Below are 21,101 nucleotides of genomic sequence, written 5' to 3'. Positions count from 1 at the left end.
TGTAGTTAGACCCTGTGTCCTTGAAATTGGTGGGAACAAAACTATTATAAAACAAGAATGCGTTCTTTACTTATAAAACTATGGTGTGCAATCATAATGTAGTGTGATATATTCTACCGCTGGTGAAAATCTGACACATCTGGATATCCAAAGCACGTAAACAGCATTAAAACAGTATTTGAAAAGGCTGCACATGAAATACCGGTATTCAAACTCTCCCTTTGAACTCAAAGGATATAGAAACAGGACAATGTTGGCCTAATCGTGTTCTCTCTTTGAAGTGAGACATCACTATTAGGTGAAAAGGTAAGTATGCTTCTTTAGAAAAGAAAAGCTTTTCATCATTTGTTGAGGCTGCAGCTCGAGCGATTTTCATAAAGGTGGTTTAAAACTTTGGATAACAGTGTTTTGGGGTGCCTTGGATGTTGCTTTAATGAAAGTGCAGCGCATGAAGCAAATAGCTAAAATGTCAAGAATAACACCAGCAGTAACGTTAGCCACATTAAAGGAGTCCTCTCTTGCACACCAGATGTTGTCAGATTTAATGAGGGAAAACAAGAGGGAGGTGGATTTATGCAGACATATTAAAAAAAACACAGGTGTCAGGCCTCCAACACTGACATTACACTGCGTCCGTCCCTCAGCGTTCCTGCCTGCAGACACCTCAAGATGAATAGGAGTCCAAGTGAACACAGAAGCTTCAGTTCATTAGGTCAGAGCGTCGTTCATGAGGGTGATGACAGTATTTCATAACATTTGCCTTTTGCAACACATAATCAGCTAACCAAGGTAATTACATACACACCTCCGTTCACCTCCTCTCATATGCTAACGCAGGCAATCAGCCAGGGAGTTAATTTGGCAGAGAAAAACAGGGAAATAAACACCCACTCTGGAGCCATTTGTCACCACAGTCCAACCTTGTTATTCAAACTAGCGAGCCTATTTGAAATTCCTCTCCATGGTAAAACAGGGCCAAAATAATCAAGGGAGCATGATCACACTTAATTGATTCAGTGTACTTTTAAGATGCACTACAGGGTGCTGGGGTGACCTATTTCAGACTGCTCTTCAGAGGAACCAACTATCCCAGCAAGGGAGTAATGCACAACCAGGATTTTAATTATTGCAGGATCTGTGGCTACGACCGGAGGTGAAATGCTTCTGAACTAACTGTGACACCACATTATAACACTGCCAGTGGTCTGGTTATTACTCTTTGATTTTTCTTGTAGAGTTATACATGACAATAGATTTAATATAAGACTAGTATTTTATTACTGATGCAGCTTCATTATGTGAGTTAATTTGATCATTGAAACAGCTGATTTCTACTTTGTTTAGGATTTATTGACATGAAAAAATGACACAAACACATTTTTTAAAGATAAAAACTGTTTCCTGATTTCATTAAATAAGGGCTACATTTGTGAGTTACATCTTGTCATAGTCTTGTAGATGCAGAGTACATTTACTGAAATACGTAAGTACCATTTCATGATACTTACTTAATACTTCTGCTTCACTACAATTCAGAGGGAAATATTGAACCCACAAAACCTATGATAAGCTTATAAAATATGATGCATTGGTATAGATTAAACAACTATATTGGGTAAAATAAGCTCCACCTCAACTAATGACTGCATAAAATACTGCTTACGTGTTATTTATTATATATTACTCTCATCAGCAGTAATAAACCAACAACAAATACAATAACAGGAGCCATTTTCTGCATAGAAATCAGTAATCTTTTCTGTCAGTGGTCTTGTACATGTTATAAAGGCAGGACTTGTACTTAGAATGGAGTGTTATACAATGCTGAATAGCTACTTTTAAAATAAAGTATCTGAATACTTCATCCATCACTGTGTAGAGGTTGCATTAGTTCCAGGATATGTGTAATGTTGAAGTTTTGGATTACACTTCATGCATCTAGGCTGTTCAACACAACAAACAGCACAGTTACGGTTGGAAAATGAGTGGGTTAAAACCACAGCGTTAAGTGACAAAACCAGTGGACTTGAACCCATGTATCGTCTAGAGAGTCCTGTAAGTGTAAGAAATGTCTTATTTCACATGCTTATAAAACAGAAACAACACATTTAACCAGTGATGTTAAGGCAATGAGGTGGTCCCCAATGTCTCAACTCAAGCCTGACACTGCTGAGCGGTGGGATGTGATGGACACTTTGGGTCTCTTTAAAACCCACCAGGATTCTTGTGAACCTGAACCTAAGTGAAGCCGCTATCTCCTTCTCGCTATCTAGGCAGAGCTCTAATGTTTCCCCCGCTGAGTGTAAGGAGGATGAGATCCTCAGTCATACCACCCTACTCTTCCTATTAAGATCAAAATCTCCTTGCAGGCCCTCGGGTGTCAACAAAAGGGAGATGCAGTAAATGATATGCAAATTGAAAAGAAAAAAAAAAGCTCTACAAATCAACTCGCCAGCCCTGTATTTCCGACACTTCACATCTTAAAAGAAAATTCCTGTATTTAGGGTGAAATTCAGAGCAAGGTCTAGCTCTGCCTCTGTGATGCTATGTGTGGTGATTCGAGCACTCAGACAGCACAAAGCCCCTCCAACTACAGACAAGGGAGAACTCGCAGGGAGAGTTTGGGGTTTCAGAAGGATTTGTCTCTGGATCCGTCTTAGACAATAGACATTAAGCTCAGAGATAGGTAGATTTTTAGCAAGTCAGGTTAACACCACTGAGTTTAAAAAGAAGCACGCTGCCTACATGATGAGGGGCTTCTTAGAGTTAATGTGGAGCAACGGTGGAACGATAATAGATCAGTCAACTGACAGGAAGTAATAAATGATCCTTTTAATCTTAAGAAATAAACTGTTATTGTTGTCATTTATTGAGATAAAGCACCAAACATATGCTGGTTAAAGCTTTAAAAATCAAATGATTTGTTTGCTTTTCTACAGTTTATGTCATTATAAATGTAATATAATAAAACCAACACACGGTCAAAAGGAGCTATTTGAAGACATTTCTTTTGTCTCAGCAATTTGCCATTATTTTCAACAACTGATAGATTGAAGAATCAGTTAATATAATATAATATAATAATTAATAGATAGACAGCAGTAAGAGTTTCTTGCAGCCCTGACATAGAGCTTAAACATCTGACATCAAAACTGCAAATGGACACTAAGCATTTATGTGTTTCATTGTGACTTTGCAAAATGTTTTTCATTCCTTAGAGCGCCACATGATGAAGCATTATTTACGCTGTTGTCGTTAATTCATTTATTGATGCAACATCTGTACTATTTCACAAGCGTTTGTAAGCTGAATGATAATTTCTTCTTTGGTGCAGGTTTTAAGGCCACAAAAAAGCCTCTGGAAAAATGACAAACCCCATCACAATATTTCACATTTTTGCCACATTGAGAGGCACAATAGCAGCAAGTCAAGCCCAGGACGAGAAAAAAGTTAGATAACGGACGTCTGGAGCTTCTTTTCTTGCGAAATGTAACAATTTTAATGATAATTGAGCATTATGGCTTTAAAACCTGAGCTGAAATTGAGAACTATGGTGTCTTACCACACAGAAAATAGTCCAATGTATAAAGAAAACTTTTAATAATGTTCCTGATGACTAAGTCGTTCCTGTAAACACTTTGAAACCACTTTGGATTAACAGCTGAGCACATTGTCTGCACAGGTCGCTTATTCTGCACTGCTGCTACTTGCTCCACATACCACAGCACATCCAACACTGAGGATGTTCTTTGGAGTGTCTGTGTACATGTCTAGTGCGTCGGTCTTACCGGTCGACATGGTTGTAAGGCTCAGCTCTGATTGACGAGAGGCCCACTAGAGAGGGTGGGAGGGGGGAGCGGTCGCGTACTCTTCCTCAGGGATTGACTCCACAGTTGACAGTAATTTGTAGTACTCATCTTCTCCATCCAGCACTTTGATTTGACTGATGGGAAAGATGACGAGAAAGTGTGAGAAATAACTGTGATACGGTACAGTCTTGATGTGAAAAAAATAGACATTTAGAATAAAAACTATATTTGCAGATACAATTAGGCGCATGCGCTTTCTTAAGTATACTGAGATGAACCGGGAAGTCATTTATAATACAAATACAAGTCAGACCTTCAACAATTAAAATTAGCATGCTGACAAAGCCTTAATATGTAACCCCCTCTCTAATGACGCAGAGCAACTGCTCATAAAAAGCCTGTTATTTTCAGCTCTCCATTTACATTATAAGAAAACAACTCCAATTCTGGATTCTCCTATTCCACAAAGGGCCTGCTCTGTTTAGAGTTGCTGTAAGTAGGAAAGCAGTTATTTACCCAAGTTTTCTCGGCTTCCTCTTGCTCCCCTGGTAATCCAGAGTTCTCTGAGGAAAGGGCCAAGAGCACACAGTCAAAAGATGAGCAGAGAGTCATTAATTTTTAATTCAAAGTGATTTTGTGTTGAATGCGAGCAGATGCTGATAATATCAGAAGTCACAGCATAATTTTTTCTGATCAAAGGGCTCAAGTGAGTCTGATGAAGCATGCATCTTGCTCAGCTTTGATAAACCACATCAATTATTCACCGTGAAGGCAGACATCCTGACATGAAAGCAACAGATAAAGAGCATAAGCACATGTTCAAGACAAGAGGCAGAGAAGCGTGGGGGTGGGGCTCCAGGGTCTGGCACAGGTAGGTTTAATTGTATTATCATGTGGAACCAAAGTCAGACAAAGGCCTTTATCGGCACTTTGAACTCACATTTAGCTGGTTGTAGTACAGACTGTCTTCGGGGCTGTTGAGCAGCTTGGGCTGTTGGCCCCGTCGGCGAGGAGTTCTCTGCTGCAGCTTCATCACTGGACCTGCAACAGAGGAAAAATGAGGGCAGTGATCCAACCAAGCAAAAACAACAACAAGTACCGACATGATACTGTGATGACAGCAGCAGTAAACAGATTCTGCCCTCCACTTTTTTAATCTGCACCCTTGTGTGACAAAGTGGCAGAAACATATTTTAAATTTACGATGGATTAGGTAAAAGATTATGTAATGTCATCGATGAGCTGACTCAATAACAGCTTAAGATTACATAAAACCCACACATTTAAACCACATCTAATTATATCTCTCCCAACAGGTGCACAGCAGACTAGAGTTCAATTTGACAAATAGCGATAATGGAGGAGGAAAAGGTGAGACTGTCGGGTGAGATATTCAAGTATTTAACTTTCAAGGGACCAAAACCCACAAAAAGAGAGAAAAGTTCTCAGATGTATTTACACCAAGGTTCAGATCCTACCATTCCTTCACACTGGGAAAAGTGAAAACTAGTGATGAATGGACTACATATATATAATGTTAGCGATATGGGAGTAAGTGCTTCGCCTCTCATTGTATCATTGTGTATGCGTAATCATAAAATGGGTTGAATGTTTTTGCCAGAGTAAATAAATGCATCAAGCCCATGTCTAAGTGAGGAGTTATACTTTTTTTTTTATTTAAATCTTGTAATTACAGTAGTAGTAGGTCAGTGCAGTGGTTTTAATGAAGAAGGTAGTAGGGAGTTGTTCAGAGTGGCTGTATTAGTATTTTACACGGTGCAGTTTATTCTACTGAAGATAGTTTTCTGGAAACCATCAGTAAAAGTAGAGCAACAGTTAGCTGTTGTTGGTTTGGGACTAATTATTTGCAAGCATCACCATTGTATTGCAACTGAAATTAGCCAAGATGTCAAAGAAACTAATGAGATAAGTAAAATGCAGCCAGGTGGTGGCCAAACACAGACATGTAAAAGGATCTGAAATAAAGGTGGAGGCCCATTTAGAGGTGCCGGTATGTGTGTTTTGCTGTCTTTGGACAGAGCCATGCTGTCTCCTCCTGTTTTTCTGTCTTTATGCTAAGCTAAGATAAGCTAAGCTGCTGCCAGCTGTAGGTTTATACTTTTGTCGTTTTTCCACTGCACGGTACGGCTCGGCCTTGACTCGCTCTTTTTGGTTTTCCATTTGCAAAAGCTGTGGATTGTACTTGGTACCTTGTTTTATAGGGACCACCTTGGTTGAGGTTCAGTGAAGGTGGCGTTAAATCACAACAGACCACGGACTGATCAGAGAGAACCATCATCCCACCTACAGTGAGGGGGGATCCACAACGAAGACGAGAAGAAAAGTACTGCTAAAAAAACTGAGTAATTTCAAGTCGAGCTGTACCATGCAATGGAAACCCAAATGTCCCCAAATATTCCTTTAAAGGAGCTGTATTTCAAATATTGGAAAAGTAGACTGGAATTGCCTCCACACTGTTTACACAGACCGTTCACCAACTTGTTACATACTGATGCTTTGTCACGGCCCCGGGCATTTGATACCGACGTATAAGGCACTCACATGCATGTGAGCCTCGTGGTTTCCAGAATCACAGATAGCATTTAAGGGCCCGTCCACATGAAGACAAGCTTTCCTGTAACCGCACAACTTCGTTTTGGCCGACCATCCACACACAGCCTGCGCTATCTGAGCCTGAAAACGGTATTTTTTGTAACCAGGTCCCAGACTGGGAAGATTTGAAAGCGAGGACTGAAAACTTTTTAAGAAAGACAGAGAAAAAAAATGTAATTTTCAATCGTGTGGACGTACCCTAAGATGTTTGCTGCCAAATATAAGTGTACAGAATTGCATTTGTGGTGCTTTGCATGTATCAACTATTGAAAGTGAAGTGACAACTATTAGCTGGCCTGTAAAAAGTACATTTCACCCTCCTACTTCCCACTGAAACCCACACAAATGTGATCCATGGCTAATCTATTAAAGAGAGTAAGAAGAAATTCCTGATTCACACCCATTGAATGACTACTTCTCTACTCTAGTAAATATAATGAGATATGTGATAGCCTGATTATTCAAACACAAGACAATTACAAAGGCTTATTACATTCTTCTACTACAGCATACCCAGGGTTTCGAAAATTTATAGGCTACAAAAGTGTGTTTTAAAGCTGAGACACCTTTACAAGGCCGCATCTATATTTAATGTCAGATAACGTTTCATCTTCTTTGCCTGCGTTTCGGGTGAGACAGGACATTTCTTCATCATCTCTTGCTACCTCGGCTTCTCTACCTTGACTAAAGCTGCATTTGCTTTTTCCATCTTAACACTACTTTGTACTCACTTTGAACAGACCTCATCACATCTCAATCCTATACATCAAAGAGCAAGGTCCCCCCTCCACCCCCCCATATTTCCTCGGCTTCTTGATGTTATTCAAAACCAGCGCAGGTTTACTAAAGTCACACTTTGTAAATGCCCAGAAAGTTCCTGTCAGTTCTGAGATATTAGCTAACTTTTAACGTGAATCTTATCTTTCTGTGCCCCAGAGGTGCTAACCGTCCACTGTGTGAATCCTTGTCACCCCTGAGTATTTGAGGATATTTGGATAGATCTCATGTACTGAGGGGGGGGGGGGAACTGCTGTGAGAATTTCTTCTAAACAGGTAGTATGCTTTTGCTGCATCAAAAGCAGTTAAATATTATAGAGATAGACTGTTCACAGTTGCTGCTTAATGAGACCTGAACTAGCTACTGTTTCTACATGACATGTTTTGTTGAAAATAAAATAAACCAGCACCACATTTTAGTTAAACAATGTCTGTCTGTGGGATATTGCTCTGCTAATGATGCAGAAATAAATTTGATTAGCAAATGTTTTATTCCCCTGAAATTGCATCAAAGCCGCAATCACAGTTAATAAATCCAATTGTCCTTGAACGATATCAAAATTCAATTGGATTGTAAAATAGACTGTGTTTTCAACAAACGTTTTATCTTAAAAAATAGGAACCATGTTTGTTGAAGACCCTCCACTGTAGCTGAAACACAAGATCTGTTGTCGTGCTGAATGATTCAGTTCTTATATTGTAATTACAATTTAAAGAGAGAGGGACATTTTCGATCTGCAAGTGCTGCAATCTTAATCATAACTCACAACGTAACTGTCTTAAAAGCTACAGCAAGTGAAAGTTAAAGTATTGGATAGATTGTCCTGAAATTTGGTCCACAAATTCATGGTTCCCTAAGTACGTAATTATTCAATATTTGGTGATCCCCTGAGTTTACATCTAACCATCATCATCACATCAAACATGTCAGACGGTCAATACTTTGGTTTATGACCAAATACTTAATAGAGTAGCAAAACTAATTCCCATTAGCCGTGCTATGCTTTATGTTTAGCAATGACATGCTCATTAAATCACTATTGCAATATTGGTTGAAAAACTTGCTGTAGATGTAGATGTTTTCTTAAAGTGGCTCAGCTGCTGGATCTGCAGATCTGGAGCCCGAAACAGGACACACAGGGGGATGAGCATCACCATTTATCCATTCTGACCTGCAGCGATTAGAGCGAGAAGCAGATCAGAGGATGGGTCAGAACTCCCATCTCTGTGCCTCTGTTTGGGAAATCACTGCCATTTGATCCAGGCCAGCCCCAGAGGAATGCTTCTCCTGCAGATATATTACAGGCAAGAGGCTTTCAAACTGGCCTCTGGCAGCAGAGCACAGCTTGGACAGGAGCAGGCAGAGCTGGGAAGGGGTCAGTTAGTGGCTCACACCGGGGGTTTGCTAAATGATCGTGGGTAATGTCTGCTGTTTAGGGTGGGGAGGAATAATCGTCGACTGGGAATACAGAGGCAGCGCAGTTCATACAATATTGATTCCTCCGTATCAAAAGAAAGCCAAGCAGAGTTTGCTCTTCTCGGTGAGAAACGTTCATATTGTACATGTTTGCTTTTTTGAGATAAAAAGGTCTGGGATTCTTTTTCAGATAGGTATTTCTTTCATTTTCAAAGAGTAGCAGATGAGTCGTATTACATCTCTAAATACCACTTTGAAATCCCTTGAAAAACAGAATGCTCCTCAGAAACATAAAAGAGCTGCTAAAAGGGATTTTTAGTGGAATAAATTAAAGATGTATTGATTTACTTTCCAAATCATGTGCTGCAATCACCTGACTTCTCCCAGACCACAGAGAACCACTTGGGCTTTGTTTATTCAGATGGAGGGAGCAGAGGCACCAAAAGGCATGGATTATAAGGAAAAATCATCAGCAGGGGCCTTTGATGTCTAAATGAGGCATGTGCAACCCAGACCCTTCTCTTTACCTCACAACCGCCTCTTCTCACACACACACACACACACACACACACACACACACACACACGCACGGGTGCATAAACCCAGACACATGCATGCAAACTTGTACACACACACACATACATACGTGCACACTAACACATACATTATTCCTCAGTTGCAAACAAAGACTCCAAACAGATATCTGAAGTTGAAGAGGATTTCCAGAACCTTTCAGGGTTTCCTGAGATTTATTACCGTTCTCCTCATTTTGGACATCATACTTAAATAGCAACTCATGTGCTTTAAATTATAAGACTAACTGGTCAAGTCCTGCAGATAATACTGAAAAAGAGTAGTTCCTGCATCTGTTTTCACTAATGCAAGCAGAGGATGTCGTTACTTACAACCAATTTTTCACACTGAAATCAATCATTTCCACTGACAGCAGATTTGGAACTTTGACTCCTTAAGAAATGTTTGCGTGGAGGAAAAATCTCTGAACTTTGTGGAAGTCAATCATATGTCACAAACATAACACATGTAATTTATAACTGTGACCTGGCAGGATTAGTACAAAGTAAGCAGAGGGATGAATGACAAGAAACACATAGATTAAATATGCAAATGAATAGCACAAAGCTTTAGTGTGACCCCTTGCAATTTTCTAAGATAATAATTTAACTATATAAAACTGTACTTGGTCAACAACAATAACAAACTTATAAGGTTTTGTGTTTTGGAAAAAGTTAGTTAAACTACATCAAATGAGTCAATCCACATGTGTGAAATTACAAAGAACTTGGAGTATCATTTTCCACCTAGATTTTACGTCTCAGGAGATTATTCTGTTGGAATTGTGATGATGAGTAGTTTGGAAGTACATCCTGTTAACTACTCCCACTGACATTAAGAGGATTACGTAGGTAGCGTCAGACAGAGGCAACTCCTTCCGTTAGGTTGAGTCTTTCCTATCCCTTCCAAATCTCTGCTGCCGCTACGTCGAGTCTGTAATTTGCCTAAAACTGAAGGCATCCGGTTGAGACGCTGCGATATGTGGAGACAGACGGATCAATCAAAAGGCTGAGAGACAGCGTGAGGGTGGGAGCGTATTTGTCTAGAGAACATGGAGAGGGTGGATCATTTGTCTGGCAGATGCATGTTGATATACTGCTGCTGCTTTGAAGGTGGCTGCGGTGGTGGTGGTGGTGGTGGTGGAGGGTTGTGGAGCAGCACCTGGTGGCTGCAAACCTTGTGGGAGGACATGTGGGAAGATGTTTAAGAGGGTGGGAGTGAGAAGAGAGGAAAGTGAGATGTACTGGTGAGTGTGGGTTTGACCTCAGCGTGGGTAAAACGGCGTCACATTTTCAATGAGCTCTCCCAGCTGCAGCTCTAAAGCCCGGAGAGAGCTCAGGGCTACAAAATAAATCAATTCTTATTGAATGTACCATGGGACATGACTAGAACCAATAAGTCAACATGAACTTCAATTATTCTTTGCCCCCTTTTAATTTTTTCTCATTTCTCATCCTTTCAAACGACCAGGTTAACTATCTTCCAAGACGCAGAGGTAATTGGTCTCTGTGTTGTGGCGCCACTTTATCACTGTCTCTCTCTTGACATGTATGTTTACCACAACTATAATCTTCAAAAAGCCTGTTAACATAAGTAGCTCAGCTTTCATAAACCATAAAGTCAGCTCTGACTGATCCTCAGCACCATCCTGTTTACCACGCTGAGGAGCATAAGCAGCACTCTGATCATATCTGCTGCTTGCTAGCAAAGGCTTTCTTTCCACACACGCCTCTGTGACTCATTTCCAAACATGTTGTATTAATATTCAAGGTTCAGGAGACAGGTGACGAGAGGTGGCATCGTCTTGAGTGTGCAGCTTACACGACTTCACTGAGTATGTGTAACTTTTTCACTGACAAAACATGGGAAATCAAAGGCTGGTGCTGCAGACATCAGAGAGCGCCTGGAGTTTTGTTTTAGTGCTCTTTTCTCACCCTAAAATGCTGCACTGAGGGTATTTTGGTAAAGAGGGAGAATATTTGCCTGGTCAAGGATACACTAAAACAGACATATATCCAAATCATCTCGCTCTCTAATCTGCTTTGTTTCAAACATGAAAGAAAAAAACCTAGGCTGAGTGCATCACTGGGCTTTGGCAAATCACTTAGAAAAAACCCAACGTCCATCAAACTCATTGAAGGGTTCCAGGTCACGCCCCGGTGTTTTGGCATTAATGGGAGCAGAGTGTGTGTGCGTGTGCGTGTCTGGAGGGGTGGGGTAATTCGATTTCCATGGCTAATCTTCTGTTTTTTCTCCACTGGTGTCCCGAAACACTCCAGGTCGAGCTCCAGCCCGAGACAACCGATGCGATCACCAGAGGCGACAGCAGGATGAGACACAGGAAGGAGCCTGGTCTCCAAACATCTGGCAGGGCAAGGCTTCCATGACTTGCTCAACCTCGGTATGAAAAGACCCTCAGATCTGCAGGGATCAAAGTGTGCCCTGGGTGCCTGAGCCACCGTGGCCTCCCTCAAAATATTCATATGGGGTTTCCTGAAAGAAGTCGGAGCCACAAGCAGATCTCGGAACATAAACGAGGCAGGAAAAGGGGCGACGATGAATACCTGAAAATCTGTGTGCTCTCCACATAAAATAAGCCCATGGCGGAAGAGGATTTTCTTTTTGTCAGGATGTTTAAATAGAATATACCTCAACTGTCAGATATGAAATGTCATTAACATGCCCATGGCCAATTTACCGAAACCCTTCAATTTACCTAATTACAAAAAGATGTCTGGAGGTTTTTGACTTGTTGACTTTAAGCCTGTGAATATTCTCATTTGACCAGGTCATCATTATCCCCCAAAAAAATTAAGTCAAAAGCAACTGGACTTGGTTATTTGTCTAGGAAGACGTTTCACCTCTCATCCAAGAGGCTTCATCAGTTATTTTACACATCTGACCAGGCTGGGACTGGTCCAAATGTCTGGTGTGGAGATCCAGGTATTATTGTTGTTGTTGTACCAATGAGACTAAACTAGAGACCAAACAACCGTCTTACCATTTTGAGTCCTTAAAATCTTAAAACAAGTGAAACTATCTGCTATACTGCATACAGAATATTTCCACTATTTGAATTTCATCATCAATTTCAAGTATTACCTAAAGTCAAGTTTCCCTTTTCTTTTTTCTGGAGCAGCAATCTGATTTCTTGTTCCAAGACACTAATTTCGAGAAAGTTCTCGTAAAAACAAGTTGATTTCTCTTTGACACAAACTGAAATTGTATTCTAGACTGAAATTACTTAAGGGTCGAGTTTTTTACTAGTTATAATTAAGGTTAATTTTTCTGTCTTTTCTTTTCATATTTCTATCTTTTTTTCCTCACAATTCATTTCCACACTGAAGCCACAGCCTATAAGAGGCATCACTAGTAGCCTAAAAGGTTGAGGATCAGGTGATACAATACCAAGTTGGCTCATTGTGGTACATTTCATAGTTTTATATGGCGACAAAATAAAAACAATACTGTATCGAAGTACTGAAGTATTGAAGCGCAAAGGAATGTGACACATTGTGGGGAAACACATGAAACACCCTACATCCTAATCTTAGGTAGCTGGGTATACAGCTACAAAGACGTAATAAAAACAAGCAAGTAATTCAGCTGTTATTTCTAAACTCTGTGTTATAAAATGACTGGAAGCTCTGGTGACACAGGACAAAACATACTTTTGAGCAAATATGCCCCAATAGAGGCAACATTTCCCTCCATAATCACTCTGACATTATAAATTCATCAAACACTGCCTCCCTTCAGCAGCAGTGATGCCTGGGAGCGGGGGTCACCTGTATGCAGCATTACCGAATTAGCCGCTATCTAACCCAGACCTGCTGTGGCGTGCTGACACTAATCCCGGGCCCGCTGGAGAGCCCTGTCTGTGTTACATTATCATGTGTAATCCCCGTAATCTCTCAGCCGTGCCGCTAAACGCTATTTCACCTCCGTCTCTTACCTCATAGCCCTCTAATAACATTAATGAAGGGCCGGGCCCCCATTACCCAGGCTACCCCAGTGGTGGGCTGGGTGACGGCCGTAATCGGAGGCCCCCTGCGCAGCCACCCACTCAGCCTTCCAGGCAGCAGGAATTAATGTAATTCATCGCCTGGGGCAAAAAGCAAACCAAACATATGTTCAACAAATCAGGGTTTGTGTGTTTTCTTGTCACCGTTACTGTGCAGATCTATTAGAGTCAATGACAGGATCCTTAGTGAAGGGCTTGCCGTGCAGGAGAATGAAAGCTTTGAAGTGCACATGCCACTTCGAAAGCACCCCCCCCTGCCATGAGACGTTTATGAAGAGCTGACCTGGGTTATTAAAATACCGCAGAAATGATCACCCATAATGCTTCTCTCTTTTTGCTGTCAACAAAGAATAGCAGCAGAGGATTGGCTGGGATGAAAGGTTGAAAGGGACCCCGTATTAAAAATGGCACTTTATCCATTAAGGCGGGATTTCTGCTGTCTCTTTGTGTAATTACCTGCACCCGCCAGCTCTGTGCTTGGGCTTACCTTGTTTACACTGCATGTCTCGCAGTCTAGCTGTCTCCCTGCAAGGCTTCGTTACACTGTCTTCTCCTCTGCCTTTGTCTCTCTTGATGTCTTTCACTTGTCTGTCGAGGCTGTCGAGGCCAACCTTGAAAGAGGAGGCATAAACACACTCAGAAGAGCAACGTCAATGAAAGCAGAGGATAAATAGACACAAGTTGAAGCAAGCTATGTAATATGGTGTGTGTGTTTTTTTCTTCAATTTAGTCATGTAGACACAGTATTCATTTATTTACAACTTACAATTTGGCATTCATATAACTCCAACCCATTAATGTGTTTTGCAATGTTAATCAAATGCTAATGCAATTGCATATCCCCCTTTACTAGCCCTACCTCCTAGCAAACAGCACCACACTGACTTAATTGTGAGGGTAAAAAACAGCTCATACAGACTTCCTCTCATATTTAATTTTATCTTTGAATAAAAGAGCTATAGGAAAGTATTAATCTGCTTAACATTTCTAAGTACATCCTCCAAAGGATTTTGCTTTTTTAATCTTACATATGCTCAGCAGAGTTACTGGCAAAAACTGTACATTTTCCTCATTTCATCCTTTCAACATCAAATGGTGAGCAGCAAAAATTGGATCAGACTTCAAAGACTGTGATGTGCTCCAAGTCACGGAGTGGCTCTTCTATTTCACATATTGAATCCGAGCAGGATATCAAAGTGCTACCAAAGAACCTCAGGTCTTTACTAAAAAAGGGGTCTAACATCTGTAGAAAGAGGAGCGCAAAGACAAATCACCTCAGGGAAGAGCAAGCATTTATTCTCAGCCGTGAATTTCCAGCCTTTTGATTCTCTCGTTCCCGTACCACCCTGTCTTCTCCGCTGAGATGAAGGTTGGAGCAAGAGAACTCTTTTGTCTCAAGGACTCAAAAATTCCCAAAGAATAATCTGGGTTAAAGCTGCTTTGTAGAGGAGCAGCATTTTACATACACGGCTAAAGCCAGGCATAAGAAAATGCTCATTGATATTCTGTTACTTACATTTTCTCTGTATATGTGATCCTTATGTGCCTCTTTGTTCTGTGGGTTGTTAGACCTGTGAAAGTAAGAAGCGTTTTTACCTGAAATAAACATAAACTGTCATATAACAAGACATATTGAAAGCATCTGCTTGACAATGCAGAGGATGAATCGTGTTTGTCTCAATGTTTAATGGCAAAAACAACTCTGGTTTATGATTATGCAATTTGCAGAGAGCGAGGCAGAGACATGTCTCTGTGTGTGATCACTCACTGTTGCATTATTTAAAAAAACAAACACCAAATGAGACAACATCTGCAAACACAATGCTGTGTGCCAGTCGCAGTCATGCTTCAAGTATAGAAAAACAAAATCTCATCCAGTTTGGACGTGGTGATGCAACTGGAGGCTCTGTTATTTGGATGCAAACACAGAATTCATGCGTGGCAGAGAGGTGGGATATCAAAAGGGAAAAGAACAGCATGTAGGTGAGAACATAGATCTTACAGGAGGAAAATGGGCCAGATCATGTCAAAATAAATCTATATGGAGAGATTCCAACACTGATTAAACAGAATTGTTAAGTGGAGGTTTGAAGTTTTTCTCACCAAGGAATATGATTGTAAACACGGAGAGAAAAATCCCAGATGAGGCTCCGTTCAGTTTGAGTATACAACACGCATAACATTTTTAGATGTGTAAATCTAGTATTTTGGAGTTTGAATCTGGAGAGATGCACAGTGTTGACCAAAAGTCACTCAACATTTCTTATAAGCATGAATTGGTTTAAAGGTCCCATATTATAAAAAATGTTTTCCATGTCTTTTGTATTTTATAGCAGGTTGTGGTGCTATACAAATACTGTGAAAGTATCAAAACGCTCAATCCACAAAGAAATGCACACAGCCCGTATTCAGAAACCGTGCCTTTGAACGAGCCGTCAGGACTTCCGTACGGTTGTGATGTCTCAAATATTCAATATATCGGTGAAAAGTGTTTTAACAGTGCCGTTAACAGTCATTCCCTGGCTGCAATGATGGTGCAGAGATGCAGAGAACGCAGATGTGGAAGATTTGGAAGACCCTGAAACACTAACCAATTAGAGCACACTAAGGTTTTTCAAGAGGGGGGTTTAAAGAGGCAGGTGCTAATATCGAGCACATTAAAGACATTAAACATTAAAAATTAAATTAAAGCATGTAAACTTGTTCTAGTAGAAACCCAAAATACAAGTATGCACCTGAAAATGAGCATAATATACTGTAGGACCTTAGATGAGCACTGATCACACACAAATTTGTTGTTTTTGTAATTTTCTTGTTTTCTTGTACATAAAGAAAAAGCTCATACTTCTCCTCTAGGGGCATTATTAGTACATGTTCTCAAACATTACGGAATTTGTAATAACTGATATGTGTGAGTTGTGTTGCAGAGAAAAGCTAAACACGGAGTTAAAAGCCGCCATCGACACCACGTGTGCTGCTGTTCAGTCGGTGGCTGCTCTCCTGCTTTGCACATACTTTCTTAATGACTGGCCTGCCCATATGTTGAATAAACACAAAGTCTTCAGTTCGTACATCTGGAGACCAGTGCAGCGCCCAGCCCCATTTGTGGTCAGACAAGTGTGCTATCTTGGTGGAAAGATATTTATTACGTTTATAAAACAGAAAGAGGTGGTGCTTAGGGAGGGGCTTTCTCTTCTGTTTGAAACAACAATACATTACAGACTGTAATGATCGTGCGAGAGGAGCCCGTCCAGGAGCCCTTAAGATGAGTGACAGGTATGTGAGACCTCTTATAATAGGACGTCTCTAATCGTGGTCTCATTTGAGGTCCCATTTGAAGTCTATTGTCTGCGTTGTTAGAAGAAACAATAAAGATATAACAAAAAGAAAACCTTGTTTTAACAGACCTTGAAGGACAAGAGATGTCAAGGCTCACCTCGCATGCTCCTCCTTGGTGGTCTTTCCTCCAGCCTCAGGGTTACATATGTGCCCCTGGGGTCTGTGGTCCCGACGTACCCGATGGCCCCTGTAAACTGCACAATATGTGGACGTCAGACAAGCTTTCACATGGTCAGAAAACCATTCACCTCCCTCTGCCATTCATTTAAACAACATGCATATAGTCCACTGAGGCAGATATTGCACATTATTGTTGCAATTTACACAGTTCACAACAATTTATCGAAGCACTAAAACAGCCTCTGAAACGTGCCTATCATACATATAAGGAGTGCAGTGTAGCAGTGGGAAAACATTGTGTGATTATTGAGAGGGGTTCAGATAAATGCTAAACGTAGCCGACTGAGTTACTTCGTCAACCGGCTTTGTGTTTTTCTTGTAAAATTATATGCACAGGAAAATAAAGCTCAAGTACATTGTCGAGCCATGGTTCTATTTTGCATGGTCTAATCTGATCGATGGTGAGCATGTCCCCCAGGCCCCGCTGAGATCTGAGAAGCCACCAGGCTCATACATTTGAAAGGCATCTGTTTATTTTCAGAATGCAAATGCAGCCCACCTCAAAGGCTATAAGCTGCAGAGAACACACAATGTGAATGTGCTGGAGTGCTCCGCCGGGGGGCTGAGGCCCCACTTATGTCAGGTTCACCCCCACCCTGAACCACAGCGGCCACACACAAACACACTTTGTACACTTTGAGAAAGATAGCAGGGACAGAGAGGCTTTTTTCACACCAAAACCATGTTTACCCACTCTGCAGCGTTATTTACAAGGGTTTTAATGGAGGACATTTACACAAGGTGTACAGGCGACTGAGATGCTCCATGTGCCAGATGAGGGCAGCCCTTAGGAAAGCCGGGGGAAACAATGCCAAATCTCCTCCCCGTGCCCTCCTCTCTCCTGCCCCTTTTGGCACCCTCCCTTGTCCTCCAGTGAGAGGCTCCAAAGAGGAGGGGAGGAAGGGGGTTGGGGGGGGACCCGGGAAGGTTAATGTGCCCACTTTGATCTTCGTCAAGGCACACTGAGTAAGAATTAATTTACATTTCAGATGAAAAGGTTGACAGTATAAAAAGGCATCTTGTTTCTGGTATGTGAGAGCTGTGTAATAGGCCAGGAATTTGAGAGAGGAAGTCGTGAGGAAACAGAAGGGATAAGCCCCTCTCTTGCCTTTACTGGGAAAGAGATGAAAGGAAAAAAAAGGATCTCAGTATGCACTGTTCTTCTGAAACATGGGGACCAAATGCTGCCCAAACTTTCAAAAGCTTTTCTTTATGCATTATTAATTAATTATTACTGTTTCCTAGGCCACTCATTGAGATCAAAAAGGTGTTTCACAAAGACGTAAGGTTTTCAAGCCTTTATCCCTTTTCCTTTTGAAAATGTATGAAAAAGTGGCGTGTATTTCCACTGGACACGTGAGAAATTCCAGAGGTCTGCACTTGAATATATGAAGAACTTCAGAAAAAAAAATGTAAACATTTCTTTACCTGACTGAATGCGGACTGCGGCCTTTTCCCGTTCTTTTTTTATTTGCTTGAGGTTCTGCCGAGCAACAAAGCCCCTCCAGGCTAGAAAAAGAGAAAGAGACACTGTGTGTGTTTGTGTGTGTGTGTGTGTGTGTGTGTGCTAGAGATTGCTGACCTGCCTCTGTGAAACAAAATAGACTGCACATATTACACAAGATCCCACTTCAAAACACTGCTAAACCAGGTGGCAAAGGGATGGATCCCTTTGAACTCTCTGAGGTCTTATTGTCTGCTCTGAAGCATTACTCTTAACCCTTGTAGGTCAGACTGTGGTTATCAAACTCATCTCTTTTATGAAGGCTCACCTGCACATAATAGACACGAGGTCATTAAGAACCCAGCGGTCAGATTCACATCAAATTTGCACCGGTTTCATCATTACGTGATAAAAGAACACATTAAGATTTAGCTTTTTTTTTTTACTCAGTTTAAATGATTTTTTTGCTCTGTTTACTGACTTATTAATAACAGTGTACCTGATTGGATAATGATGGCCCCGCGGTTTCTCTTCTGCTTCTCTTTTCTGTAACGTCGGGCGCCCAGCCAACCTTTAGTGAAAGCCTGTACCACCACGACCCGAGCTATCACCTCCCTCAGCAGCAGGTTCAGCTGCTCCACATGGTAGTACTTCAGAAAAACCTGACAGGATGTTTAGCCCAGGTCAGAATATCCCAGCATCTCTGTCTAGATCTCTATACATGTTTTTTGGTAGATGTTATACTGATTATAGGTCAAATGTACAATACAAACACATATTTCCTTATGGTTTAATATCTAGTGAATAAACACATTACCTTTGTCTTCCCCAGCACCCAGGCTTCCAGTTTGGCCCGCTCCAATATGGCGACAACATTCTCTTTACTGGTCTCAGGCATCTGGTGAGCCCGAAAGGCGAGGTAGTAATATCTATGAGAGCAGACAGGGTGGAAAATAATGAAATATTTGATTAGTTTGCTGGTGTTGAATGTGAATGTTGTTATAGAACTTGAAGAGCAGAGTCGAGTTGTAACTGTAATCAAGAGTTTGCGATCAAATCACAACATGAAAGTTTAAGAAAGCTGTAATCATCAAAGATTACATATGAAAAAAATAGGTTGTCAGATCTCCATTTAAGAAAAACTTTTTAAAAAAGTGATATAATGTTATTGTTATTGAAAAAAATAAATTCTGGTCATTTTCAATGTTACTGAAACCTCCTGAAATCATCCATAAAACACAAAAACACAGCATCGAGAAAAAATGCACCACATCATGAAGAAGAAGAGCTAGACAATGACATATATACAATATAATCAATAATGGATTACTGCTTGTTGCCAGTAAAATACAATTGTTGAATTTCAAAACACGATTGACACTATTAATATTGGTAATATGAAATTACAGCGAGGAGGCTAAAAAGAGAAGTCACAGCCACTGGCCAGTGGGGTATTAAACATGCGCAGCAAAACTTGGTCTGCACTTGTGTAAAAGCTCAAAGGCTTGCTCACAATCATATAACACAGTTATGACTGAATGGTGTCAGGGTCCGCAGTTGGCCTTGGGTCAGAATATATTTTATACAGATATGTACATCGGCCGCCATCCATTCGAGCGTACCCAAAATGTTCTGTCAAGCCGAGTGCACCTGAATGGAAACTATCCTTTTATTTCTAGTGTTGTGAGCTTTCCAACATCTCCAGTTACACTGAAAATGTGTCATACCCCGTTGGTGCCATGGGCAGAGAACGTGACCCGTCCCTCATTTAATGAGCCTTGAAAAAAAGGGGGAAACAGCTAGCCTGGCTCTAGCCAAAGGTAACAATATCTGCCTACCATCACCTCTACAGGTCACTAATAAACATTTTACCTCCTTTATTTAAACATATAAATAAACTTCTAAATGTAACTTCATATTTAGTTTGCACACATGACAGTGGTATTCTAAACTCAAAGCAAGACGGGTATTTCTCAAAGTTTCAAAACAAATACTCTACTATTTTTTGCTTAATTAAGTGATAACTGCAACATATATACATGTATATATATGTCATTTAGGATTACTGTACAAATAAAGAATCCAAAGGTAATCTCCAATGCACACAGTCCATTACATAACTGAACAAACACGGGGCTCTTCCTCAGTGACTGACAACATTTTAAAGTATTTTAATCCAACATCCTAGCACCTTTCTCAACTCTAGAAGCACCATCATAGCTGGAGAGTCGCCTGCTCAGTCAGAGCAGAAAAATGAGCCTGACTGAGGCATGAGTCTTCAACAGAGGCCCTTTGTTGGCAATCTTTTCAACGGATCATCGTCTCTTATTTCAGCGGCCACAGAAGATGCTCATCAGCCAGGCCCTATCAGTGTTCATCAGCTCCACTGCATGTTTATCACACACACACTGTCTGCATCCGTCCGCTCATCCTCTCGTAGTAGTTTACAAAATACCAGCATAGGACAAAGTGGCTTTAACTGTTTGCTCAGGGACATCAAGGCTCCCAAACGACTGGTTCATCTCTTGTGTTCTGGCGTTGGTCAAAAAGTAGAACAACAAGAAGAAGAAAAACTTCTTTGAACTCCCCTCCCCTCCTCAGTCTATAGCCTTTCATTCTAATTCCTGTTGATACCTGTTATTTCTTTGATGGTAAATACAAAGCACTCCTTGGCAACATCAGACGAGCCTTTGATATGAGAGCACACATTTAAATCAGTTTTCACTAAAGGTGCAGTTTAGCCACTCGGGTCTGTCTGTATGACTTCTGCCTGGCTCATGTAGGATCATATGGATTTAATAGTGGGGTTAAAATGTAGTCTGAAGCGGTCTCATTCACACACAAGTCATGCACAGGCATTCATCGCTAAGGTTTTAGGTGGATTTACAATAATCAAACACTTTTTTAGCAATGGGACCAAACCTA

General features: G+C 40.9%; 1 protein-coding gene across 1 annotated transcript in view; it reads right to left on the bottom strand.

Moving 5' to 3' along the window:
* Positions 1-3,809: 3,809 nt before the first annotated feature.
* myo3b (myosin IIIB) overlaps positions 3,810-21,101 on the bottom strand; it is a gene marked incomplete at its 3' end in the record, with an annotated part of 53,572 nt that continues 36,280 nt past the window's right edge. The window contains 11 exon segments of the mRNA XM_083921043.1: positions 3,810-3,845; positions 3,847-3,943; positions 4,326-4,372; positions 4,750-4,850; positions 13,701-13,824; positions 14,488-14,571; positions 14,730-14,784; positions 16,650-16,746; positions 18,161-18,241; positions 18,676-18,838; positions 18,994-19,105. Coding sequence (XP_083777169.1) covers positions 3,810-3,845; positions 3,847-3,943; positions 4,326-4,372; positions 4,750-4,850; positions 13,701-13,824; positions 14,488-14,571; positions 14,730-14,784; positions 16,650-16,746; positions 18,161-18,241; positions 18,676-18,838; positions 18,994-19,105 — 997 coding nt within the window.

Source organism: Echiichthys vipera, assembly GCF_963691815.1.
Source record: "Echiichthys vipera genome assembly, chromosome: 10".
Taxonomy (NCBI): domain Eukaryota; kingdom Metazoa; phylum Chordata; class Actinopteri; order Perciformes; family Trachinidae; genus Echiichthys; species Echiichthys vipera.
This window is presented reverse-complemented; position numbering and strand designations above follow the sequence as displayed.